This window comes from Struthio camelus, chromosome 5 (genome assembly GCF_040807025.1).
Source record: "Struthio camelus isolate bStrCam1 chromosome 5, bStrCam1.hap1, whole genome shotgun sequence".
In the NCBI taxonomy this organism is placed as follows: Eukaryota; Metazoa; Chordata; class Aves; order Struthioniformes; family Struthionidae; genus Struthio; species Struthio camelus.
In genome coordinates this window covers 23,424,495-23,451,230 of record NC_090946.1, presented here as the reverse complement: position 1 = coordinate 23,451,230, position 26,736 = coordinate 23,424,495, and the positions used below count along the sequence as shown (strand labels likewise).

At 39.7% G+C, this 26,736-nt stretch overlaps 1 protein-coding gene across 5 annotated transcripts in view; it reads left to right on the top strand.

Annotated features, from left to right (window-relative positions):
* The first annotated feature begins 2,012 nt into the window (after positions 1 to 2,012).
* The window catches only part of DENND5A (DENN domain containing 5A), a 69,618-nt gene continuing 44,894 nt past the window's right edge, over positions 2,013 to 26,736 (top strand). The window contains exons 1-4 of one of the 5 annotated variants that reach the window (XM_068945037.1): positions 2,013 to 2,276; positions 22,653 to 22,724; positions 23,337 to 23,446; positions 24,158 to 24,818. In XM_068945037.1, the coding sequence (XP_068801138.1) occupies positions 2,165 to 2,276; positions 22,653 to 22,724; positions 23,337 to 23,446; positions 24,158 to 24,818 (955 nt within the window). In that variant the 5' untranslated portion in view covers positions 2,013 to 2,164. Of the gene's footprint in view, positions 2,277 to 21,499; positions 21,564 to 22,652; positions 22,725 to 23,336; positions 23,447 to 24,157; positions 24,819 to 26,736 lie in introns of those variants that run through there. The other 4 variants (XM_068945035.1, XM_068945039.1, XM_068945036.1 and 1 more) reach the window with 4 other exon arrangements.

Genomic DNA, 26,736 nt, shown 5'->3' with positions numbered 1-26,736 from the left:
TTTAATGTTAGTGCCACTGATTTTTAAGATGCCAGGGTAAATCTCTTAGTCTAAATAGTTAAAGACACCAAATACAACCAGCATCCCTACAGCTGTAGCAATGTTTTTGATTTGAGCTCTTTTACCTTTCTGAGCTTCCTTCATCTTGAAAAACAGCTGCACAGAAATAGGGCAGATGCCCAGGCTCAGACTTCTTCATTCCTCTGAGCAGTGTTGAATGAAATTGTAATTTGCAGTTTGGGTATTTTACTGTTTACTAAATAAACCCCTCAATAATCATGACTGTGGTTGTTGGCAAACTATTTCGGAATTAACTAGGAGTAATCAAGATATGTTCACATTGAGTTCTGACCTCACTATTTCCTTTTTTTTAGAGAAAGATTTGATTTACTCTCCTGATGATGTAAGGCTTGAACTTGAAAATCTCAGCCTTTGCCATTGAAAACAGCCACTGAATCAACAGCAAGAGTCTTGCCAAAGACAATGAATCTTTTAAATCACTGTTTATTTGCCAATATGTCTTTATGATTCTCTGGCTAAACAGTCATAGTTTCCACAGATATCAGACTTCACATACATGTTGTCCACACCATAAAGAATTACTTTCAAGAATTTACAACTACTAGAACTGTCACTCAAACCTAAGCAAGATTTCCATTTATTGGTAACACATTCTGCAGCCTATACAGCCTTAATTGGGTGAAAAATAATAGCGCCGGTGACTCTTGCTGCTTTTCCTGCTTCTAAGGAGGGAAAAGCTCTCACAAATCACTAGGAAAACTGGGAAATAGAAGCGCAGGAAACAGTAACTGAAGTCTGCAATGTAGCTTCAGACACGTGTAGTTTCAGATGATGTTAAGTTAGGCTGGCACCTGGTTAATTCATCATTATAGTTGCAACCTTAACTACTTGGGTAGTCCTAGATAATAATCCTGAAAGACTGACAATTTTACATTTTGTCCTCTTGTAGTCCTATCAAATAGGGAAGGACTCTGTCGTGAAAGCCACAAAATAGAGAACTGGCTGAGGAGAGGAAGAACTATTTACAGAACTAATTTTAGCCTTGCCCAGGTCCCTCTATGGTCAGTGGAAAGAGAAGCTCATAACTCAGAGAATGGGTACATGTTATTAGTCCCTCAGCAATGGACTTGCTTTAAGTCAGTCATTCCCCTTCTTCTTCCCCCATTCCCCAGGGGCTTGTTTCCCTGCTGCAGGGGCCATTCCATTCAGCTGTGCAAGCTCAGCTGTTAGCAGGGTTGCATTTGTGAAATTAATTCAAACAGAAAAAGAACAACCCCATCCCAGCCCGTAGATCACGAGGTAGTCGGCAAAGAGCCCAGCTGTTTCCCATATCAGGTTCAGGGGATGGCTGCTCCCCAAAGCAGTGGGGTCAGGACAATCAGGACAGCCATGGGGGCCACAGCCTTCCGGGAGTGGGGATGAGAAGCCATAGCAGAAGGGGGAAGATTTAGCCCAGACGGGCTTTCAACGGGCCACTAATGCTAAACCTTCCCATGAGGCTCCAGGAAGAGCCTCTAACTGCAGAGGGAGGCCAGACCCTCTCCTGGCCGAGCAGGCCCTTTGTGGGAACCCCTCGGCCGGAGCGGCAGCCACGGTCCCCTCGCCAGGAAGCAGGGCAGAGGCGCTGTCCTGCGGGGCAGGAGAGGCGGCGCCGTCCGGTGGGACCGCGCCGCCGGCGGCTGCCCCTCGCCCGCCCCACCGCACAGAGCGGGCGCGCGCCTCGGACACCCGCTCTTAACGGCCGCTGCGCGCGCGACACCCTCCCCCCCCCCCGGCCTAACGGCCGCTGCGCGCGCGAGACTCTCTCCCCCCCCCCCCCCCGCCTAACGGCCGCTGCGGCCGCGCTCACCGCTCCTTTCCCCCCCCCCCCGTCAGCTGGACCAGCAGCATCACGTCATCCCCGAGCACAGGGCGCATGCGCAACATTGCGGTTTCCCTGCCCTGCCCGCCGCCCCCCTCCCGCGGGAACAGCTGGGGGCCGTTCCCACAATGCCGTGCGGCGTTGCCCGCTCCGCTCCATCATGGAGACAGCGGCCGCAGCTGGCGCCGCTGGCGCAGCTTCGGCGCCCACCGCCGCCGCCGCCGCCGCCTCCCGCCCCCGGCCCCGCACCCCGTGAGCCCCGCGCACCTCTCGGGCTCCAGCATGAGCGGGGGCGGCGGCGGGGGCGGCTCCTCGGCACCCGGCCGCTTCGCCGACTACTTCGTGATCTGCGGGCTGGACACCGAGACGGGGCTGGAGCCGGACGAGCTCTCCGGTGAGTGACGGGGGCGGGGGGGCTGCCCGGCCCTGCGGCCGTTAACGGTCGGCTCCGCTGAGGCAACGGCAGGACAGCGCCGCGCCCCGGGGAGCCTCCAGTGCCCTGTGCGGCGGGTAAAGCCGCCTCTGGCTGCTTCTCCGGGCCGGGCAGCGGGTTGCTCGGCGGGCGGAGCCGGCAGCGGGGGGCTCTCGGCTGGCCGGGTCCCCCGCCCGGTGGGCCCGGGCCCGGCGGGTGGGCCCGGCACCTCCCGGCGCCGCCGGGTTGTTTAGTTGCCCTGGGTGTTTGAACTACAGAAACGCCCGTCCGTGAATAAACATGCGTTTGGAGGTCTGTACGTAACTTCTTCTTTTTTTTTTTTTTTTTTTAAATAAACAGTGTTTTGAACGACGCTTTCAAAATCAAGGTTGTGTTTTGGTGATATTATTTGTTGTCATGTCTGTCATTGTAGTAGCATACTTTATTGCACTCTTTGTGGAGCTTGGTTGCTTTTATCAACTTTCAGTGAGGTTCCTGGACACTTGAAAAATGATGAAATGCTTTTTGGAGATCTTAATGATGCATCACGTTTTGGAGAGAAAGTGAAGACACTTTTGTTCTGTATCAAGTCTTGCTGTAGCCTAGGATAAGAACAGTTGAAAGTAAATTGTGTTTAAAAAGCATGTAATTATTCCCTTAGATGAGAATGATGCAGCTTAGCTGTGTATTTTGTGTGAACAATCTGTCTTACATCGGTGCGTCATACCTGTGTTTTGAAGGTTACAAATCTGTTATTTGTTTTAAATGTGTCTTATTTCATCTTTATTTCCACTGTGCTGGTTTCCATTGGATTAGGTTGCTGTTTAGCATCTTCATCTGTTCAGAAGGGTATAGGATGGTGATAGTAAATTCCTGGCCTGACATTGGTGCTGTGTCTGTGCATGAGGGCTTGGAACCTGACCCCTGACATGCTGTTTTCACTAGCTCACTTTTATAATGTGTCATGATTTTTTTACATCATTGTCTTTAAAAAAAAAAAAAGTCACTGACTCCGAAATGAGTATTTGTTTCTTGTAGCATGAAATCCATATTGATTAGAACTCGTTCTTTACACTGGACTTTCGCAGTTTTGGCTATGATGGAAACTTTTTTTTAACTATTAATCATTTGAAATCAAACTTTTAATCTCTTCTTCATGCTGGGTACTGCCTTACTCTATGAGAAGTCGTATTCATTTTTCTCTTAAAACGTTAAAAAAATGACTGTAGACTAGAGTATGAGACTTGGCGAGTGAATATGGCATGATGTGTCACTTCTTAGCATTGAATTTATGCTGTAGTTCTAAAAGCGGTACAATTCCATTGAAGAAAATATGAGGTTCCACAGTTTTTTCTTAACTAAAATCATAAGTGACCAAAACTTCCATGTTGGAAACAGATCAAGCTTCCTGACATTATTTTTGAATATTCATTTACTGTATATCCATTGTTGCAATACAATTCCATCGAAGAAAATATGAGGTTCCACAGATTTTTCTTACTTAAAATCATAAGTGACCAAAATTTCCATGTTGGAAACATTTCAAGCTTCCTGATGTTATTTTTTAAAATTCATTTACTGTACATCCATTGGTGCAATGTAGTGCAAGGTGTATTCACTAATACTGCCTCATCGCAATAGAAATATCAATAACTTCCTGCATATTTAAATTTAAATAACAGCAGTGTATTACTTTGAGCTTGTTATCTAATATTTAGTAAACTGGAAGAGACATCAGTGTCTTTCTTCATGTTCTGTTTGAACATGCAGTTCTGAAGGCTGGAGCATGATGCTGTGTATTTAGTTTCTGTGTCAGTCTGTGTATATAGTGTGTAAACCACAGTGTGTATGTATGCAGTACACCGTGGACCCTGCAGTTCCACTGTGATACCCTCAGCAGTGTTGCTCATGACAAGGTATGGGTTTGGAGGGGGTAGCTTTTAGCATTTATGGGGGAGGCCTGTTTTTGTCATGATTTGAGGACAGGATTAAAAAAAAAAAAGACTGGAGCACATTAAAACAAGGGTGAAGTGGATATGTTTATGATAACATCACAGCATATGAGCTAGCTGGAATTCCAGTGCATTTTGTTGAGTTTATTGTGCTATTAATCATGTATGATAGTGTGACTGATAGTGCTTTCTAAATTGTATCTTGGATTATATGCCCCTGCAGTGTCCACTGATATAAATGGAAAGGGCCTCTGTTGATGTCAGTGGGTTTTAGATCAGGCTTTGAAACACTTTGTACTTCCTGCAAGGCTTTCGTGTTTGAGTAAAAGGGTTATTGTGTGGTGTTTTTTCTTTCCCCCTCCTTATTTCTGTGTTGAAAAATACATTCTGAATCCTTGTACTGTTGAAACAATTTGCTGCATAAGTGTCCATTGTTGAAAGAGAGACAGTAGCCCTTCAGCTGGTGCATGCAGTGATGGGGGAATGGGATGCTTGCCCAGCGCAGCCGGGACTGGTGGGGGCTGCAGGTGTCCCCAGAGCTCCTGCACTGGGGCCACCGGGGCCCAGCCTGGCATGATGTCATTGCTGCCCCTCTGCGCCCCAGGCTGCCTGTTGCTGTTAGGGCCCCCGGGGATACTGCTGACAGACTTTGTTCTCATCAGGCTAGTGAAATTGTGCCTCTCGGGTATTCAAACGTAATATGGGAAATACAGCATTTTCTGCAGACTTATAAATGAAGCATAAGATCATGAACTGATGCTCAGTCTCGTTATTTGCTTTGAGAGAGGCCTCTGAATAGTTTTTTTTCCTTTGTAAATTGGAAGCTTACTAAATAGCACAGCCACAACACTTTTTTTCCTGAAGAAGTTGACTGGCTGATGGAAAGTCCACAGATGATGCAAAAATATAAATTTTAAAGTCATGTTTATTTGCTTTTAATATAGTGGAAAAAATACCATATTTAGGGTTTTGTGGTTAGCATGGATTAAAGATAGTATGTTCTCTATTACCATTTTTTTTTAAATCCCTAAATTCATGTGTCCTGGCTATCTGGGGCTCCTTTATTATTTTGATGATTGTGATCTCTTAAACCAATTGGGGGGGTGGCGGGGGGAAGACATTCTGATCTTGCTGAACTTCATCCAGTTGTGGTTGCGATGCCAGACGAGAGAAGCTGAGGTGTGTTTCCCCAGGTGGTGGAAATGTGCTGGAAAGGATGATAGAAATTTCTTGGGTGCTTTGCAACAGTCTGTTACAGATGTTTTTTCTTCACAGAGGAAAGGAAGTACATCAGCTAACAGAATGCATCTGTGTATAATATTACTTGCCATAACGCTGCAACAGTATGATAGGATTTCTTAATCTGAATTATATGACTGTGCCCTGGAAAGGTAATGAGGAGGAAGTGGTGCCTCATCTTTCAGCTGGAATCCCTTATGTGTTGAATTGGTTAGATGTGATCTGAATGACAGTGAAAATAGTATTTACACTAAACAGAATTGTTGGAGTTTTTATTCTACTTTCTCTTCCACTAAAGGCTTAATTTTATTTTCCTCCTCTGATGTGTTAGTTTTTAACAATCACTTGTCAATATTATTTGTTTATTATGTAGTGGCAAAACAAAGGATGAACTTACCATTGCATTACACCTATGTGTGAACAAAGTCTGGGAGTTGTTGTTACATAAAGGGAAACTCCAGATCCAAGTATCTGGGCACCATCTTCTAATTAAATATTGTCTGTATTCACATGTACTAGACCTTAGTAGTCTTGAATGTCATATCCTAAAGTTGGTAGATATTTCAGAAATCACAGAATGCAAAGAATAAGTAGTCAAAAATGAGAATGCTTATAATCTGTGAAGAAAAGATTGATGGTTTAATAATAGAACTGTTAAAATATAATCTCATTCTGGAAGACCAAGGCCAGTGATCCATCTGTCACCTGCATTTCTTTATGCCTTTCTTCCAACCTGAATTGGTCTCTTAAGGTTTGGTCAAAATGACTTTATCCAATAGATGGACTCCTGCTCCTTTTGCCGAGGTCCATATTATGTTGCTTTGAGTTGTCCATCTGATCATGAGCTCCATCCTTAAGGAAGATGAAAGTGGGTGTTAGGTGAAGCCCATGTATCCAGGAAATGTCCTTCCTCTGTACACCCTCCAAGTGCCTTTTCAGAATCCATGTTAAATATTCATTCACTCCAGTATATGATGATGTGACACTATTTTAATTATTCTTAGTCTCCCCTACTTTTATTTGCATTTTGTTTTTAATGGTGCTGAGGAAAGGTCTGTGTGTTTGTAGATCATGTAAGAATAATGGAACTGCTTCTGAGTAAGGCATCTGTATGCTCTCATACTAGCTACTTTATTAGTGCTGATGTATGAAACTTTAAAGGAAGAAGATAAAAGGCTCTCTCCCAAAACAACCATCATGTATTGAATAATATTCACTTAGGTAATCCCTGGGCCTGAGTTGGGAGGGGATGTATTTAAGAAAGTTAATGTGAAGAAAAACACTGTACAAAATCACCTTACTTAACCTTTTTTTGGGGGGGTAGAGCTATACTTAATCTGACAAACTGATATTATAATGACTATTTCTCCTTGCCAGTAAAATGGAAGCGTTCTCTCACCTCATCTCTGTCTGTAATGGAAATGTCTCTGTTTTTATTGGCTTCAGATTTAAAATGGCAACTGATCTTCAGGCACGACCTGTAGTGGTGTTCTTTTAACAGAACCCTTTATCAGTGTAAACTTTTAGAAAATATGATGAAATAAAATCATTGAAGGGATTTGTCACATATATAAAACAAAAAATTGCTTAATGTTTCAGAATCAGTATGGTAGTTTCCCTAGTCGTAGTAATGTTGCTGTCAGCACCTCTGTTGGTTTACAAGTTCAATACGCTTTGAAATAGTTACAGGCTTTTATTTTGCCACAAAGGTATTTGTGAAGGGCAGCTAGAAGGGAAGAGATTCAAGCTTAATTTAGATTAGCAGAAATCCTTTTCCATTTATCTTCTACTTGCGTTTACCTCTTTTGGTGTTTTCCTCCTGGAATTAGGACATGGGATTTGGAGTTAGAACCAACTGTGGTTCTTGCAGTGAAGCTATTCCACAGTAATGTTTATTCCTTGGGCAAATAGTGCATGAGTAGATTTCTCTAGCTACGCTATGGTAGTGATACCAACGCTTGCAGCAGAAATACATTGCGTTGTTGGGAAACAATGCTTGATTTTTTCCAAAGGCTGAAGCATTCTTTTTTCTTTGTCCTTAATGTGGATGATATCAGTGGAAACTTCCCACAGTTCCCTAAGGGTGTGCTTCTTCCCTAGGGGATTTATTCTGTGGCTGAAAGGGAGGTTTGTCACTTTCTTTGCTTTTCTGAGATTGCTAACCAAGGTGTTGACTCTATGTGGGAGGCCACTCTGGTAACACCAAAGCTGAGACCACACACTGTTTTCGCACAGGTCGCCACAGATGGGCATTAGATAGCAACAGCTTTTGGCTGCACTTGTACTGGCACATGTGAAACACTTTAATCTGGTTAATAGTTTATTCCACTCTCCCTACCCCCTCCATCTTTTCCCAAGAAGCCTGAGTTGTTTGCCATATTTGAGTGCCAAAAAGATCTTTTGTCTCTTTGGGAGCTGAGGCAGACGTGCTAGGGTAGCTGATATGTAGAATAAAGAATGGGAGGGCTGATGTAAGGGAGAAGCAGCTGCACTTCACTGAATTACGTTCGAAGCTACAGTTTATTAGGTGGTGTTTCTATAATGCTGATCTTGTGATTGTCATATCTGTATTTTAGGTTTAACTATGGGCTGTATACTTTATAAAATCCTCCTCCCCACTGTAACTCTTCATTCCCTCACCGTCCAGCATTCGGTTACATATTTGGTTTATTTGGAAGGGTCTTTGGTAAGATGTGGGGGAAGGGAAAAGTTACGGATTTTGTTCTTTGTTTTAGCATCTTAAGTCTATTTTCAAACTATTTCTAAGGAATTAAAGTTTAAAAGTCCAGCTTTTGAAGCCTTTTTTTTATTTTTATTTTTTAAAGCTATGAGGATTTCATTTAAGCCAAGTGTACAAACATGGATTGTTTTGGCTTTTTGTTCTTTTGCACTCTCTTCTGCAAGAGAGAAACTATGGAAAGAAAAACTCTTAAAAAGATTTTATGGGAAATACTGCCATTTGCCAATAATAAAGCAAATTTTTTCTGAAACTTCAAACTATTGATCCTATAGTTAAAAAATACTACAACTATTTTTTATCTTTTTTTGAATTAGTGGTGTCCTACTTGAGTGTTCTTGATGGTGACTTCTCATAGTTATCCTTTGAATTCCCACTAACTTGCAGGGTTCATGTGGCAGAAGTAATGCACATGAAGTGACAATGTCAGAAGCAATTACTTATTGATATATGGTGTGTGGTAATTATTCTTTCTAAACTTCTTGACAGGCCTTTTGGATTTGTGTTTTGCGGTCAAGTTTGCAGTGAACTGAACTATAAACCCTGGGAGGCAAAAAATATTACTGTACAGAGAAGTTTTCAAGCATTCCAACACAGACTGAAGAATTTACAAGGAGTGCTTTCACTTACAGCCGCTTTCTCAGTCTTTCAAGGAAAATGTTACTTTTTCTTATGTTTTGATGGGCAAGAAACTTTAGCATCAGACTTTGCTGTAGCAGTGTAGAATACTGCCTTTTTGATTTTGCTTTCTGTCTTTACTGACTATGACTGGTGTGATCAACCATAATCAGGTACAGTATGTACCTCAGTACTGAGTCATTTACATACTAATACTGAAGCATCTTGAGAAAGAAACTTGATAGCATTTCATGGATATGCACTCTGCAGTCAGATAACATGACGGTTCTATACAACCTTTCAATTTCCAGATGTAGCAACAACTTAGTGTTTGATTGAGTCAGGGGAGGGAGAAGGTTAGTTTCACAGAGCCTCATTCACCATTACTGCAGATGATTTTTAAAAAGTCTTCTTGAACTGTATTTTCTGCTGCTTGCGTTTACAAGTGCACTCTGCAGAAAAACGTGGGCAGGTATCCTGAGGTTGCTGCAATATGCTGATCAGTGTATTGCTTCTCTCCTCTGCAAATACAGATTTTTGTGAGCTGTTCTACTATTTGTATACGTCACTTATTCCTCCTTTACTTGCTATTTTCAGCAAACTCCCTTACCAGCTATTGTCTTATGATTTTATTCCCCCAGCCCAGTGCTCCCTTACTGAGCTGTCATCAGAAATACATGGGGGAAGGGAAAAATCCCTTAAGTTAACAAAGTCTGTGACAGCTCTAACCTGCGTAAGAATGTCATGTCCCTTTCTGGCTCATTTATATGTGTGGTCTGAGAGATTGAAATGTGAACTATCTCATTCTAAAGTTTCACTGAGGGCTGATTAAAATTTCAGCTCATCAGTATCTCAGTCAGTTCTGAGAATGAAACTGGTTGAGGTTTTATAGCAGCTCAAGTCAGCCTAACTGTAGGTTGTCATGGTCTCCCATTCCCTCCCCTTCCTGTGGTCATGTACTTCTGCCCTCTTGCCTTGCATGAGGTTGCTAGTCCCCTTGGAAATGAGTCCGGGTAGCAGATTCCAGGGAGCACCGGGCATTGGTGTGAGGAAGGAGGTTGGCGGTGTGCAGCACTGGTTCATGGCACCTATGCCAATTTAATCACAGCTTCATTGAGGGCTATAGTCAAGAAGTTCTTTAGACACTAAAATCCATGTGAATGATCTGCACAACGCTGACCTGACCTGTAAGGGGACTTGTGATCCAGAGGGTAAGTTACCTGTGCTCTGTGAAGTTTCTTTAATGCTTCAAGTTTGTTGCACGTGTTGAGCATTAGACGGCTGTCATTGTGTTCACCTTTGCCATGGAAGTGCATTTGAGATCCGTGAGCTAACTTTGCCTGCGCAGAGGTCTATCCTTGCACATGTTAATAGCCTTGAGAGTGGCTGCCACTTTACAGGTGATGCCTTATAAACAGTGCCTAATCTTCTCTTGGAAAATTATATGTGGACATGTCCCCACTTCACCTCATTCGGTAGATATGTCTGATTCCATGAAGAGGCCTGAAGCTGTCATGCACGGGTGCTCTGGGAAGTAGCTACTTTTGTGTGTTTATAGAGTCTTGTGTGGCTTTTTCTCCCCCCTCCGCCCCACCCCCCAAATATACAATCACAATGTCTTATTTTCCTCAAGCTCAATCAGTAAGGGATTTAACTCATAATCTTGGTCCTGTGGAAGGAAAACTGTCTGATATTTAACAAATAGGTGATACACAGTAATAAGGGGCTAACTCAGACCTGTAACTTGTTTTATTTAGGACTGAATAAAAGCACTCAGCTTTGTTCTTTCAAATTGTTTTTTTCTAGTAGTTCTAATCAGACTTTCATGTTGGAAACCCTTTTTTTTTTTTTTCCAGACATGAATCATGCCTTGTGAAGAAGAAAAGTAAACTTGATATGGTGCACATAAAAGGAAGAAGGCCAAAAAGAAGTGGTTGGTGTGATGATAAGGAAGGGTATCTGTCAGAGCTAAGATAAACTTGAGCGTTTGTCATATCTTTAGATCAAACTGTCAGCAAGTTTGAATCAGTTAGGATATTAATAATCACCTCTTTTTAAAAGTTAAACACCTCAAAATCATCAGATGACTTGGGAATTGTCTTATAGGACATTTTGTTTTGGCTCCTTATTAAGGCATGTTGCTGTAAAATGTTGTTATCCCTTTCCCCAAAAGGTCAAGTAACTAGATGAAACATACTGGACAGGACTCGTGCTGATACAGTTGTATAGCTACATTTGCCATGTTTTGCTGATTTTTGTAGGTCATTTGAACAGCATTTACAAGCCACTTGAAAGGTGACATCTGTATTTTAAAATACAGCTTTCCTCTTCTGTGTAAAAATGTTAGTGGTACCCTAGAAGAAGCGTAAGTGCTTGGTTAAGGGACTGTCCAGATACTTAGGTAACAACACATTTGCTCCTTGTGTTTTTACTTGCACATACTTCCGTGAATCCTCTGATCTGGAGTTGGAGGGTGATGGGAACGTAAAAAGTGGAGACCTTTAATTGTATGGGATGTTTCAGTGTAAAAGAGGATTCGCTGTGGTTCAGGAGGGTTGCCTGAGACAATTTGTGCTTCTGTTACTTTTCTGAAATGGGTCTACTGGGTCTGTCGCTCTTGATGGCATGAGGAGAACAGCTTATTTCTGTATTAAGTATACTTAAGATATGTTCATCTCCACTTCCATTTTATATTTCTAGTACACATAGAAGAATTCTGTTCTGTCTGGAAGGTAGGCACTCCTTTTCCTTTCTTAGTGTCTTACTTTGCACATATTTCAAATTTTTTCTGTAATAGAAATGCTTTCCACCCCTCTACTGTGGCTGAGAATATATATGTCTGTCATTGTGATTTTGAATGCTGCTTCTGTTGTGTAGTTGGTAACAGAATTAAATATCTTGTTATGAATCTCTTTTACTGTAAAGTAGTTCCATTTTTAAAAACACTTCCTCGAAAATTTTTTCCAGGGAGTGTTGATTTACATATATTGTGCCCATCTGCTATCCTGGATTCCATGCAAAGTAGTGGAAAAGAAAAAATGAGTTTAGGATGTTTTAAAAAATGAAAACTGAGCTTTTTGTTGATGTTTTGGTTTTTTTGCCTGATCAGCTACCTTAAATTCTTGACAGTTTGTTCCGCCTCCTTCCTGCCCCATCTCTTCCCACCTTCCTTGAAACTGCACCAGAAGAATAAAAACAAAAGCCTTTGGTTGCATTACCTTATGATTGGAGAACGCAGATTTATTTTCTGAGCTGTTGTTCTGTAGTGCTTTAAATTCATCGCTACAGCATCTGAAATTACTCCAGAGTGCGTGTGGCAATATATTTTGTCATCAACAAGGTGATAACTAAAACTTAAATTTCTTAAAACTTAAGTTATCCATTTATCATTCTAATTTGCCAGAAGGAGTTTAGAAAACTCTCTTTTCCACTGAAGCAGTGGCTGGTGAAGATATTATTTCTGTCCAGTAGAATTTATATTGAATATCCAGTTTTGCAAATTTATCTTATTCTTTATTTCATTTTACAGTGAGGTTCTTCCTCTTGCAATTGCTAAAGAGATGAAAAGAAAAATTTAACAGGAAAATAACGGAACTTTTACAGTCAACAGATTAGATTTAACTTGTTTTTTTTTGTCTTTCCTGTCTCTTTAGTGACTGCTATAGGACGAAACTTATTGTCCACTGGACATTTAAATATGTGTTGTGTGCTGAAAGGAATGTGTTCTCATGGGGCTGGAATAAGGGATTGTTAAAAGTTTGAGTTCCTTAGATGACAAACAGATCAAAAATAAATTGGAGCATTTCATCACACTAGTGTTTTTTTTCTTGTTTTCTCTAGTTCCTCTAAAAAAAAAATCCTTTAATCTTTACAGATGGAAGATGGCAATCCCCCCAACATATGCTTCAGTTCTACTTAAAGTAGAGGGCTGGTGTGTTCATATAATAAATTTACGTCTTTGTTTTGGAAAGACAGAGTGGAACACTGTTGTCACGGAAAGTAGAACAGTAACTTATTTGGAACTTCATTTAAATATATATTTTTTTAAATGTGAAAATCATAGGTTGTAGATTTGTTACAAACCCAACTGAATAACAGTTATTAGAGACTGTGGACGAAACCCTTGAAGCCAATTGCAAAAACAGGGGTGCAGCAATAAAATGAATGTGATCTTGATGATGTTCTCATATGGATAGCCTGAGGCTCTTTAAAAACTTAAAAGTTCCCGTTCCAGCAAGGAGCTCACTGGTCTAACCACCAGTTCAGCTTGTGCTAGGCCTGATGGTCTTGCCAAATGGGGTGGTGGAGAGGGGATAGAAGTGCAGGATAGAGGATTGATGTATGATAGGATAAAAGGGAAGAATTTTCCTTTTTGTGTATACTCAGGAAGTTGGCTGGGGAAAGGAGGCCTTTCTAATGAGAAATACATGCAGTGCTGCTTAAGGAGGAGGAATTGGAAGGAAGGAAGCAAGTCGTAATTTGAAGGCATTTGTCCATTGATGGAGTGGCTGTTTGCTTACAATCTTGACAGCTGCAGCTTTTCTTGAGTCAAGGTTTTTGTTGCAAGCATTCTTGTTTAGTGAATTTCTTACCTTTGTCTCTGCCAGACTTTGGATGCTCATTTCCTATGTAGTAATTTTTTTTCCCCAGTTCTGTACAGTTTAACATTTCTTAAAGAAAGAATCAAAGGAGCTGATTTTTTTCAGAAATGAACTTTGGCTAATTATTAGTATATTAATAGCTGACTGGCTATGTATTGAAAGGGCTTATCTTTAATATTGGCTCACAGGTTTCTGAAAAGTCCTGTTAACTAATGTGCCTAACGTGATTTTTGGCAGGCAATGTGAGCAGGAGCTGATTTTGCTTGGTGCCATTTGGTTGGTTTGTAGACTTGTTTCTTATCTTGACATGCAAGTTCATTTGTCAGCTTAAATGAATTAAAAAAACTGTTAAATATATTTTAAAAGATTTTTAGTAACTACATTATGTTGAGAAACATAAATACTTGTAAGTAATTCTGAAATTATTTGGGTTTAGTACATTTTTTAAAAAGTCTTCTTTAACAAAGTGCCTGTCATCAAGTTGCATCTATGTTACCATGCTGTTTGCTTGTGTGTATGGGACTGGTTAGTGATCCAGACATCTGACTCGAAATAATTGTATATCTGAAACAGCATGTTCAAATCCAGCACAGTCAACTATGAGGTAGAAACCTCTGTTTCGTGTGACTAGGCTATTGTAGTATTTGACTGGTTTTCTCATAAAACTGTCACCAGTTCATAATTATTTTAAGTAATAAAGGGGCACTAGAGAGCTAGTTGGCTTCCAGATGTGGCCAGTTCACTTATTTGACGTTCAAACCCAGGTTCAGTTTTGTATAATAGTTACAGCCTTTAAAATGCAATTCACTAAAATGACAGCTTAATGCTTACCTGATACTAATTACTTTATTGCTTTCTGTTCTAATGCCAGAATGCGGGTGGTTATGAATGTGCTTTGTGGTGTATGATTCCCCGTCTTTATTCTCTAAGGTTTCTCTAAGAGCAGTGAACACCTTCCTCCTGCCTAAATCTGAGGGAATCTTTCTCCTCTTTTGGATACTAAAGAGTACTTTGCTGGGAAGAGGGTTTCATTTAGATTTAGAGGTAATATTGTGTGCATCCTTCTTGAGATAGGAGGGCTTTCTGACAGAAGGACAGACACTTTCCATCTTGATGTTTCATCCCAATGCCTTTTGCAAACTTAAGCATCTCTGAAGTCCAGCCACTTCTGGGAGAATGGTATTGCTCTCCAGAAGGTTAGGTTAGATTTTTGGTTTGGTCCTGGTTGTAAGGATAGTACCATAATGGATCAATAGGTTACCATCTTATCTGACGTTCTGCAAGTGGCAAATGTGTTTTTTTGTTTGTTTGTTTGTTTTATTGCAAGCAGGATAGAATTAGCAGAACACGATAAAATAACATCTGTATTTGAAACCTCCTGGTAGTTTTGGTTGGTATTCACGGACCCTATTGAATTATTGTCTGTAGTGTACTTGTACTCTGTTGAGGCAATGATGTTCAACTTTTTTGCAGGCACTGCCTCTGTTTGGGATCATCTCTTTTCGTGCATGGCACCACTAGGACATTCATTTCTCAGATAGTGTTTGCGTGAATTTCTTTGGTAATGTGAGTTCAAGAAATCCTGGCTTGTTGTTCCTGCTCCTGTGCTGTGTTGATGGAAGCTTTTGTATACAAACATCCATTTGCAAAAGAAATTCTGCAAAACAGGAAGGAAAATGTATCTATCCATTTATCTGTATACATCTAAATAGATCTATATCCATCTATCTAAATTTATATATTTTCAATAGATCAGTCCACCAGTCTGGTTTGCTATGCAGCTTTCAAAGCATAGTGTAAATGCAGGAATGAGGTGGCTAGGTTGTACTCTGGAGGGTGTTTATAATACCTGCTTTGTTCAAATCCTCCTGTTGACTGACTTCTAACTTGCAAGCCACGCGTTGGAAAACTACTCTTGAACTGTCATGGTCAGCCCATTCTCAAGCTCCCACCTGTATGAGTTGGGATGGTTTCCATCACTGCAGGTTTCCCTGAACCGTGGTATGGAAAGTGCAGAGGTAAAGGGGCTCTATAGATTTGTGTCGGAGAATGTAAATCCTAAATCCAGTTTCTCTAGCGTGCTGCATGGCACAAGAAAGCTGCTCATAATTTCTGTTGGTGGTACAAAGTCTCACTGTTATTTGTTTGTTTAATTACAGCAGTATGACTGTTTCATGTTTGAGCTGTTTTATATTTACTTTATTAAGTTGTAAGACATTATTCATTTTAGTGGCATCAGGAATTGCATATACAACCTCTGTATGCTAAAAGATACCTGTAAGCGTGTCTGTGTGGAAAATATGAACTTAATGTTTTGGTCACATGCTATTTGTAATACAATTGTTCATTCAAAAACGTTGTGTATACAATAAATGTACTTCAAGACTGAACAAACTGGGTGAATAACAGGCTGTATCACAAGAATTTAAAGAAAGAAGCTGCTTGGCAGTGTGAAAGCAATGAACCACTTAATCAGAATCAATAGGTTTTCTGGACGTCTTTGTTTAGTAGCTATTTTGAGCAGATCAGCAGACTCAGTGAACAAACGAAGGTGGGCAGTATTAATGATTCCTTAAAATCAGTGTTGCATGGCCTTTCAGTTGTTGGGTTTGTTGTTTGTTTTAGTTTTGGGAGGTTATTCTGAACAGACTTGTTTTCTGGAAACTAGGGTGTTTTTTTTCTCACTTACCCTTTATTATTATAGAGGGAAAATTGAGCCAGATTTTACCTCTTGAATAGTTATTCAAAGATTTTTTTTCTAGCTAGTCCTATGTAATTTTTAAGAGTTGTAGCGCTGCGGTCATTTTCTAAAAGCAAATAGTGAATTGATAGCAAAAACAGAAGGCTGTGGTTCAATGTTTAAAGCAGTTTTGTTTGCAAGGTATCCCTAACATATTTTTAATCTAATTTACTCTTTCTAATTGAGGACAACTTAAGCCATGCAGTAATGTTCTGTATTAGAATTGTGTTTCATGAATGGAAACTTTTTATAGCAGGGTGTAGGCTACAAAGAAGAAAGTTATATTGAGAAGAGGAAAAAATCATAGGGATGGAAGCCATTTGCAAGGAAACAAGCTACTTAAGAGGCAAAGTTGACCTGTTACAATCATGAGAAAGTCTTTATTGGAAACTTTTACTAAAAAATTGCAGGCAGTCTATCTGCATATCTGTGGCTTTTGTTGCCATAAGCTTCCTGCGTGGATGTATTTGATTGGCAGACCTGGCTTGGATTTACTGTGTATACGTTAAGGGTTTCAGGGCTGGTGTAGCATATTTCATGACCGCATATGAGGATTTGACAGGAAATATGTTCTCAATTACCGTGGTTAGATGTAGGTAGTAATAGTGACTCCATCCAGGGATTGCACTCCCCTGTGGTTCACGTTGTAAATACAACTCTGCAAATGGCAGACAAGAAGGGAAAGGAATGGAGGGAGAGGTGGGTGCTGTCTTTTTCATTTACTGTAAACCCACTTCTCAGTTAAAACTTGGAATTGTTCATGTATTGGTAGGATGGGAAGGTCCTAAGTAGTTGAACACGCAAGTTGTAGAACTCAAACGTTTTTTTGTATTAGTGTGTTGGGAAGACCACCTCTTGGAAGGCAGTTCATCAGAATTTTCTCTGAGTAAACCAGGAAAGAGCTGAAATTAGGGCTCTCAGATTCTCTCCTCTTTCCCCCCATCAAAGTTGAGGAAAGCTTTGTAGATTAGTGTTTTTCAGGCTTCTGAAGTGAAGTATGTTTTGCTTTACTCTAGTTTCTGTAACTTTTTTTTTTTTCAGTATCTCCACTTCTTTTTAAAAAGTGATATCCATTGGTATGGATGATTTCATGCAGATGTTTCCAAAGGGATGCTGTGTCCAACAACTTTGAAACTTCATGTAGTATCATATTTTTGAGTTTGTAAGTTCCATTTCTGATCAGACCTAGAGCTAGCCACAGCCATCTGCTGCTGGCATGGTGAGATGCAAAAAGCTAACGCAGGTAAGGACAGGGTGGAGAAAAAAAATGAGAGCTAGAGAGGCTGTGAGCATACGCTACAAATATACATAGTGATATGGCTTACCTTCAGTGTTAGGTGACTAGTAAGTCACTAAAGTATCACTGAATTAAAATGAAGTGCAGTTGTTAGTTCAATGGAGTGTACACATTAGCTGTTCTAAGGCATTTGTAATTAGGAAGCCCAAGTTACAGACACACAGGGTGGCATCGTTTAAGGTGGTACAGCTAATGTTAGAGCTGGAAGTCTGTCAGTGCCTTATGGTTCCGTGCACTGCAAGCTGTATTAGATGGCTGTTAGAGGAGTGATGTGAGCTTCAGTGCTGCTGTGAAAAGGGGCTGGTTTTACTCGCTATTCCAATTAAACGTAACGTGGTTCAACTCTTCTTTGGTCCTCTTGAGCAGGTTTGTAGTTTCCTTTAAGTATGCAATGTGCTCCATCAGGTTGAGTTTACTGGAAGAGAAGTGAGAGGGCGAGACTGGAGAATTACCTATCTTTTGTGTCAGATTTAGTCAGGTCAGTATTGAGTGTACCTCATTTCAGTTTGAGAGCTCTGACCTGAGCTCTGCATGCAGCGGTAAGAGACAGGCCACGTCAGCAGTCTAGGTCGAGGCAGCTCTTGATGAACTGGAAATCCCTCAGCTGAGGAGACTGCTACAGAGATGATTCCTTGCTGGTGACTTCCTTTTCAATAAGCAAGTTTTTGCTGAGAACTTGAACCTTTTTTTTCCTTCCTCTTACATTACATGCTAACAAAAAAGGAGATTGCCTTGTAGGACTGAAATGAGGCTATCTGCCTACATAGTATAGCAATGGGAATAGCTTGTTTTTGCCATAGTTTAGGTTGATTAAAATTTTTTCAAGTCACTGATTGCTGCAGTGTCTTTGCTCCTTTTTCATCTTGTGGTGGAGCCTTAGGGGGTTGATGAAGTGTGAATGAAAGGAGAGGATGGAAAGGATATTACCAAAGCCTGGGGTACACTGTGAAGCTGGATGGCGCCGGGTGATATTGAGCAAAGCTAGTACCTGGAGTGGCAAAAGCCAGTAGGTGGGCAAGCTAGGCTGTGGTTGCAGGAGGAGGAGTGTCTTTAGGAGTTATTCAGTTACCCATGTGGGTTATTAAAACTCTACTGTAATCTCATGTTTTCTTCAGTGTTGAAACCACTTTAAGAGCCTCTTTCTTAGTGGTTTACTCCTTGTTTCCCTCTCTTTTGGGGGGTTTCCTATATGCTAACAAAGCTGCTTTTTGGGGGCATTAGCTAAATCGGATCAGTGAAACATAGATTTTGGTTAACCCCTTCTTAATTGCCTATTTATTTATTTTTAATCCAAATCATTTCACTGGTCCTACTCTGAGTGGGATCCCACATATACTGTTTTTCTAATGACAGAGTCTGAGATTATCTATTTCATTGCCCTCCCTCTGCTGGTTGTAATACAGGGCCTCATTCTACCTGTTTTTTGTGTATTTGTGCAGTGTCTAGTACAATGTTTCTCTCCACTCTTGTGATATTATTTATATTACAGTAAATTATTACAGTAAATTTAAAACTAAAAAAAAGGAGGCTTATTATTTTGAAGGTTTGATGTTAAGAAGTGTGTTGACCTGAAACTACCTGAAATACTCCTTTTTTTTTTTTTTCCCCCAGAAGTTCTTGTTTGCGGATTTTATGTTGTGTATCAATTCCCAACAAATATTTTATAATTGTAGCTAATGTGGGTTTGGGACTTGGATACTGTTCCTGCTTTAAATCCAAATTAGTTCTGAGTCTGTGGTCCAAGGGTAGTTTTCAACTTCATTTTTGTAGAGCTTTTCCTGTACTTTAACAAACACCTGAGTGGTAATGACTATGTGAGGATCATCAAATTACTTGAAAGGTCTCCTTAATCCTCAGCAGGCAAAAACTTCTTCAAAGCAGTTTGTTTATTTTTTAAAAGCATTCATTTTATGTGGAACTTGTACAAATGGAAAAAATATTCATAGATAAACCATCTTGTTTAAAGACCTTTACTGTAACTCAGATCACCAAGGAAAGCACTTTCTACCGTAGCAGAACTGATGGCTAGAAGAGCTTTATGACAGACTGCTGTCATCAGATCTTGCTTTTCATAAGTGTGAGAACATGAACGTGACTGAAAATGCCCTAAAACTTGTAGAGTATATCATATTTTTTTATCAGTTTATCTTCTCTTGCATCTTCATTTCATCAGTTCCAGCATGAAACAATATCCATTTTTAATAATGGGTTTGTTTCCTGCATTCATTAAGCGTGTTCTAGTGTCCTTCATTTTTATCAAACCCCTTTCAATTAGTATAGAATTAATCAGATGAGTCTAGTTCACACAGAGACAGATTTAAAAACCCTGAGTTATTTCTGCCTCTTGGAGATGTGCAGCAATTAATGTTTTGCTGCAGTGGTGGGAGGGAGCTTTGAACTGATCTTAAATTTAGGAATTTAGGGTTAACTGCTTTTCTGCTCTGGGCAGAAGCAAATATTATTTGTAGAATTTTTGTGTGTGCGCGCCTATCTGTTGTTGATGGATATCTAGTGATAACCACTAGCTGTTCAGTAGGAGAAGGGAAGGGGGAACCTAGGCAATGGCAAGGAAACAACGTGGCCGCTGTCCTGGAATCGCACAGGTCGCCTTTGGGTTCCTGGACTGAACTTTGTACAGATGAGCAAAGTGGTGAATGACCATTTGAGGTTCCCTGCCCCATCAGCTCCTTTCGAAAGCAAGTTTGTCCATTCTGAAGGCCAGTTGTAAGAACCTTCATGTTGGTAATACAGCGAAGTAAAAAGATGTCTATAAGGTGGAAAAACCCGCTGCCAAGAAAGAAAAAGATGAGCCTTGTGCTCATGCAGAAGGCTGGAGAGCAAATATGAAATGAGAGCAGGATGGCTCTGGGGAAGGAAGGCACTCAGACATGGAGGCACTCAGACAAGAGCAGTGCCTGTGCGATAGCTGGATTATTTGATAAATTACGGGAAGGCATTTAAGTATTGCTTTATGCGTCTGTCTTGATCAGGATTTGATTCAAAAGACAGTTTGTTTCCAGAAATCAATTTCAGTACTTTAGTGTTGGCTATTGTAAATTATAGACAGGCTTCAGGGCCAAAAAATCTAAGTTCGTGTTACTGGAGAGAATCTCTTGGGAGGAGATGGGGCAAGGCTTCTTCAGATGTATTTTAAGTAGCATCCATCCAGTGTTGCGTTTTGTGATCAGAAGTGAAGAGTGCCATTGTGCATTTTGCAAAATTAATCAACTTAGTGAGAAGATCCTTGAGTTACAGATTTCCCCCTCCTCCTTTCCCCCCCCGCCAAAAAAAAAAAAAAGCATGACCTTGCATATAGGTGAACCTAGTGATCTCCAAGTTCAGGAGAAAATTTGGCCTTCAGATGTTTTCTTCCTTATATACATGGGGTGTGTGTGGGGGGGGGGAGGGACCCAACCAAGAACAAGCTAGCTTAGTAAACGTCTGAGTATTTCTTCCTCAATTACCTAAAAGCTGACATTACATCATCTGCGCAGATGTAAATATAGAAAATAGTAGGTGTGTTAAACCTCCTGACTTATTTTTAAAGCCTGTTCTACAGAGGACTCTTTTTTTTTTAAAAGAGTTTGTTTGTGTCAGTTAGTAGAGATGTGGCATGATTTTTTTTTCCTTTTTATTGTTTTCTCTCTTTGAGAGATTCAAAATTTCTTTAAATGCTTATTGTCTTTTAAAAATATGTGTTTCTAGCCCTTGCATAAGTGCTGTTATTGCTAAGTGTTTTCTGTTATTGCCTCTGATCTTTCCAAGGATGATTGCATTTCAGTGAAGTTATTCTATTTTTTCCTGAATATCCTTCACTCTCAATAAATTTTTAAAAATTTCCCAAATATGCCTATGTTCAATAATATCCTCGTTCAGAGAAAAGTAGTAATACAAATGTAGCTGAATAGTTTTGTATGAAAATCAATTGAGTTATTGCTTTTTAAAAACAAAAAAAAAATCCCTCCTTTAATTTCAGTGCCTAAAAACTGGAGCATTAACAAAATAGACGTGACTATTTTGGGTATTGCAAGACCTGTCCTAGGTCCTGATTCAGGATAAGTTTCCTGTTCGATGTAATATTTAAGGTATGTTGTTTAAAGAAAATCCAGGTTTACATGACTTCTCAACTGTTGAAAGAATTTTTTTTTTTTAAGCGTTCCATGGGAACAAGTTTTTGTTTACTCTAGTGTAATACATTTGTTAGGTTCTCTGTTGCTGGAGTTATAACCATCTCCACATATGGCTACTTTGTGGAAGTAAATATTGTACAGAATAAGGATGCTAAGTTGGTTTACAGTAATATTTAAAATTCAATTTCGAAAAGTACAGAACAAACCCAATCAATTCTGAAATCAACTTCTATTGCTGTTGTAATTGCTATGTGCAAGATAATAAGTGAGGAGTGGAAGTGTGTATTTTCCCTTTTGCAGGTGTTACTGAAATAGTGTGATTTCTTTAAAGCGTGAGATTTCATGCAATTCTGCCTGATTGTTAGTGCAGCTGTCAACAACCGCATGCCTGTTTTGCTAGCTGCATTTTAGTAAGATAGCAAAGATTATTTTAAGATAGGCATTTTTGAATTTATTTGTTTTTTAAAATCAATTCTACATATTCAAAGGAGTTACTGCAGCAACTTCTGTGCTATCGTTATGGGTGACCATTACTCTTTGAGAGGTTAAAAAAGGCTGAAGCCACCAGTCAAGTGTATGGACAAGGTCTGCTCTTCAGTGAAAAGCTATGACCATATCGCATAAAATAATATAGTTCTATAGGCCCTGTAACGATCTTATCCTTGGGATTAATTTCATCCTCTACTCTTAGGGAGTATTTTATTTATAGTTTAACTTCTGGAACTTTCATTCATTTAACAGGTAGCTAATTACTCTTACTGGGTTGGTATTTTGGTTATGCATACAGGAGCCATGAGCTTCTGTCACATACGTGGATCTCCTTCAAGATATACGTATCTGAAATGTTCACTGTGAAATTTCTGTAGCTCATTCAGTAGAGTATCTATCAACGTGCCTAAAAAGCATTTTAGGAGAGTAGAATATCTATTATGTATGCTAATTCTATATAAAATACTTATGTTGTTTACTCATTTGTGCTAGCTACATAATTACAGTCAACAGTATGAAATTTATAATGCAGTGTTGTTTTTATTTGTTATATAGCTTTATGCCAGTATATACAGGCCTCTAAAACCCGAGATGGTGCCGGCTGTTTCATTTCAAGTGCAACAGAAGGTAAAGGAAAAAAGGTGTTGGGGGAAAAAAGCAGTTTTTCTGGTTCTTCTGGTATCCTGTCTTCATGGGCATTTACATGGTTCTCAATCTTTAACCTCCTAGCCTTTCTCTCTTTGCAGCTAATTTTTGTAATAGATGGTGGATACTCATTTTTTCTAAGTCTAAAAGAAGAAATTAAATGCTACTTGTATGTCTACCTTAAACTTGCATCATCTCTGCATCTTGTCTCTTTGTCCTTTTCTTCAGTAACAAGATGGAGGTTCCTCTGAAAATTAAGCTTTAGCTATGCTTTGACAAGAATCTGAAATATGCGTAGTGTAATTTAGGGAACTGCTGTAGTAACTACAAACTCATTAATATAGGCACACTTCCGGAAAAGCACAGACATGTAATGACACAGAAAAGTTACAATGCTAATCTTTGCTAATCTCTGCCGTTTGATTACATGCTTAACTAACTGTCTTGCCTTTTCTGTTTCTCTTAAAGGGCCTGTGTGCACTTAATTCACTTATCCTTACACCTACGTACTGATGTCTTGCTTTTTGGCCTTGTTTGAATGTGCTTTAAAAGGGGATGAATTATTTACTTCTGTATTTTTTTTTTTACCTACAGGGGAAAACTTTGAACAGACTCCATTAAGACGCACATTTAAATCCAAAGTTCTTGCTCGCTATCCTGAGAATGTTGAATGGAATCCTTTTGACCAGGATGCAGTGGGAATGGTCGGTATCACTTAGTGCAATGGCTTTTGTTCTTAAGGCACAAATCTACCGTAACAGTTGAAGGCATCCATCTGTATTTTGACAAAATATGACAAAAAAGTTGCAGTATAGATTGAGCAAACGTCTATGAATTCCTCTAAATTGTGTAGGCTGAAAAGATTTTTTTCATGTAATGGGGATACTACATTTTTTTAAAGAAATTTAACTTAAAAATGATGAGTCTATAGGCCCACCTTTTGTTCTTCTACAGCTTCTTTTATTACAGTCTAGAAACCTGGCACAGAAATAAACTAGTTTGTGATTAACGAATCTTTGCACACTGATTCTTCCTGTTAATTGGAATGCAGCGTGATTTCTTAATTCAGATAAAATATGTCACTTTTCTCTGTCATGTTTCCAGTCTTAATGATCAAAGTATTTTTATGTATGCAGGTTTGAATTTTGCTGTTTTGTTCCTATTGAGATTAGTAACAAAATGCTCATAAGTTTCAATAGAAACCAAATACAACACTTCTAACGTGCTCCTTCAGTTTTAGTTTTTGCAGTCCTGTGTTGTGCAGTGATGTAGTGCTTAATAGAACTTTGAAGTGAAATGTGATGGCTGCCTATGGATTCTAAATCGTATTTTAACTAATGTTTCAGGAGGCCGGGGAGAGAAAAGTGTTCTGATTGATACTGTTCTCCCCCCCCCCCGCCCCTTTCTTTTTGTAGCTATGTATGCCTAAAGGGCTTGCTTTCAAGACACAAGCAGATTCCAGAGAACCTCAGTTCCACTCTTTTATTATTACTCGTGAAGATGGCTCACGGACATTTGGATTTTCTCTCACGTTTTTTGAGGAAGTTACTAGCAAACAGATCTGCAGTGCAATGCAGACATTGTACCATATGCATAATGCTGAGTATGACGTTCTTCATGCTCCACCCACGAATGACAGAGAGAGCTGCAGCAGCACAGGAGACTGCAATGGCACTTCTGTTTCAAAGCTACAGCGTTTTAATTCATATGACATCAGCAGAGACACACTGTATGTCTCAAAGTGCATTTGTCTGATCACGCCAATGTCTTTCATGAAAGCTTGTAAGAAAGTACTAGAACAACTTCACCAAGCGGTGACTTCACCTCAGCCACCACCTCTACCTTTAGAAAGCTACATCTACAATATTCTCTATGAGGTTCCTCTTCCTCCAGCAGGCAGGTCATTAAAATTTTCAGGTGTTTATGGACCAATTATCTGCCAGAGGCCAAGCACCAATGAACTACCGTTATTTGATTTTCCGGTTAAAGAAGTTTTCGAATTGCTTGGAGTAGAAAATGTGGTTCAGCTCTTTACCTGCGCCCTCTTGGAATTTCAGATACTACTTTATTCACAGCGTGAGTACTTGCTTTCTCTTTTCTTATCTTGCAGTTGTACTGGCACAAGGGGTTTTATTTCTCATTTATTTCTTGAATGACACGTTACTACAGCTGCACTCTTTTAGTAAGTGGCATTGGCCTACTGATACAGTCAGATGGATCTGTGTGCAAATTTTAATGTTAAGAAAAGCTCTAGAGTTGCCAAGAGATCTCTGCTTTGGCTTCTGTTTTTAGACACCTAAATTTAAAGTTTTGGGGTTTAGTCTCTCATTCATGGACTGATGAGAGAAAGAAAATCTGTCCTTTTATTGTTATCTCTGGAAAAAATTCTGCCATTAGATTGTGCTTTCTCCCATGTTCCTTTCCAGCTGCTTAGCTGAATTCTTCCTCAACCTTTGCTGAACTACACGTGCGTTTTGAGAAGATACGTAATTGTTGATATATGGTTTGGAAGAATAATTAATGGTGCAAATATAATTTTCTGTTTGCACTACAATTGTTGCTTCGAAAGAAAACTATCTGGAAAAGTTTGAGCTGAATGAACTTAAATCACGCATCTCTGTTAAGGCCTTAAGCAGTTACTGCTAAAGTCAAATAAATGAAGGGTTCATTCATTCTCTCTCTCTCTCTCTCTCTCTTTTTTTTTTAAGAGGGTGAGTCACAACTAAGCTGATTTAGCATCTGCTTATCAGTTAATAATATGATGATAATAATCCATTTGCTGTGTTGATTTGTGACCACTGGGCTTCTCACTCTACATCCTGTTACTCTAACATAGTCAGAGCATGCAGAATTATGCCAGAAGATAATTTTTTTTCTTCTCTGTCCTAAATTGACTACCTTTAGTGCAAGCCCACCTATCCATAAGGGTATGGATTAAAGTAGACAGACTATTTGCATTTTGAACACTGTACAGTAATGGCAAAGAAACCTAGAAGACCCTAAGAATAATTGTGGGATCGCCCGTGGTGTCACTTGCATCTGTTATTTTCAGTATTTCCTTCCATTGAGTTATCATTGAAATATGTAGAATACAAATGGGAACTGTTTACTAAGTATATCCTATAGGTATTATTCTCTAAGCATGAAATACAGATGGGTGTACCTGTTGAGATGTATGCATAGGCTAAAGTCAAAGATGAGTTTTGTGTATATGGTCAAAATTTATCAAAATATTATGTCTGTATTTTGTGTATATGGTCAAGGTGATCAGAACATTGTTTGCATTATGGCAAGAAAGCATTATGTCCGGGGTGTTGCATTGTGTACTATTTTAGATTTTAAAAAACAAATTGCTTTTTATTCTTAGAGTAACTAGAAATACTTGCCTAGTAGACCAACATCTTTTTTTGTGGTTTCTCCAGAAATGGGGTAGGTGTTTGGGGTTTAGAGAGAGTTTATTCATGTGGATTTTTCTGTCCCACCAAAGGGTGATCCAAACATCAACTTTCTGTCTGAAAAAGGATGCAATCAAGTTGGCTTGTAGTTGTGCTGGAGATAGGTCCTGTGACAGGTGTGTGCATGCGTGCCTAGCCTGTTGGAAGCGCTGCAAGAAAAGCAGTACGTGCATATCGAAATGGTGTCCCTTGATCCTTTTTCAGGTCATCACAATATATGTGCTTTTCTGTTTTTTCACTCAACTCTCTTGGGGACTAGTTTTCTGTATACTGGGTTCTGTTTCTAAGTCACATTAAAAGGTTCAACCTTTTTCTTGGCACCTCTTTCCAAGAGTCTGACCAGTGGCTAGTTAAAGTAGCTTAAAATAGGTCATGAACACACACGTTTCTCAGTCACATATACTCAGTTATATGGAAATCAAAGGGAAGGGATTAATGCAACATAAGGCCTATAGTCCTGGATCTTTATAACAGTTTGTTTGCACTGTTCCCACCCCCCACCTCACACCAAACTTTGGCTGCGTTGAGCTGCTGTACAC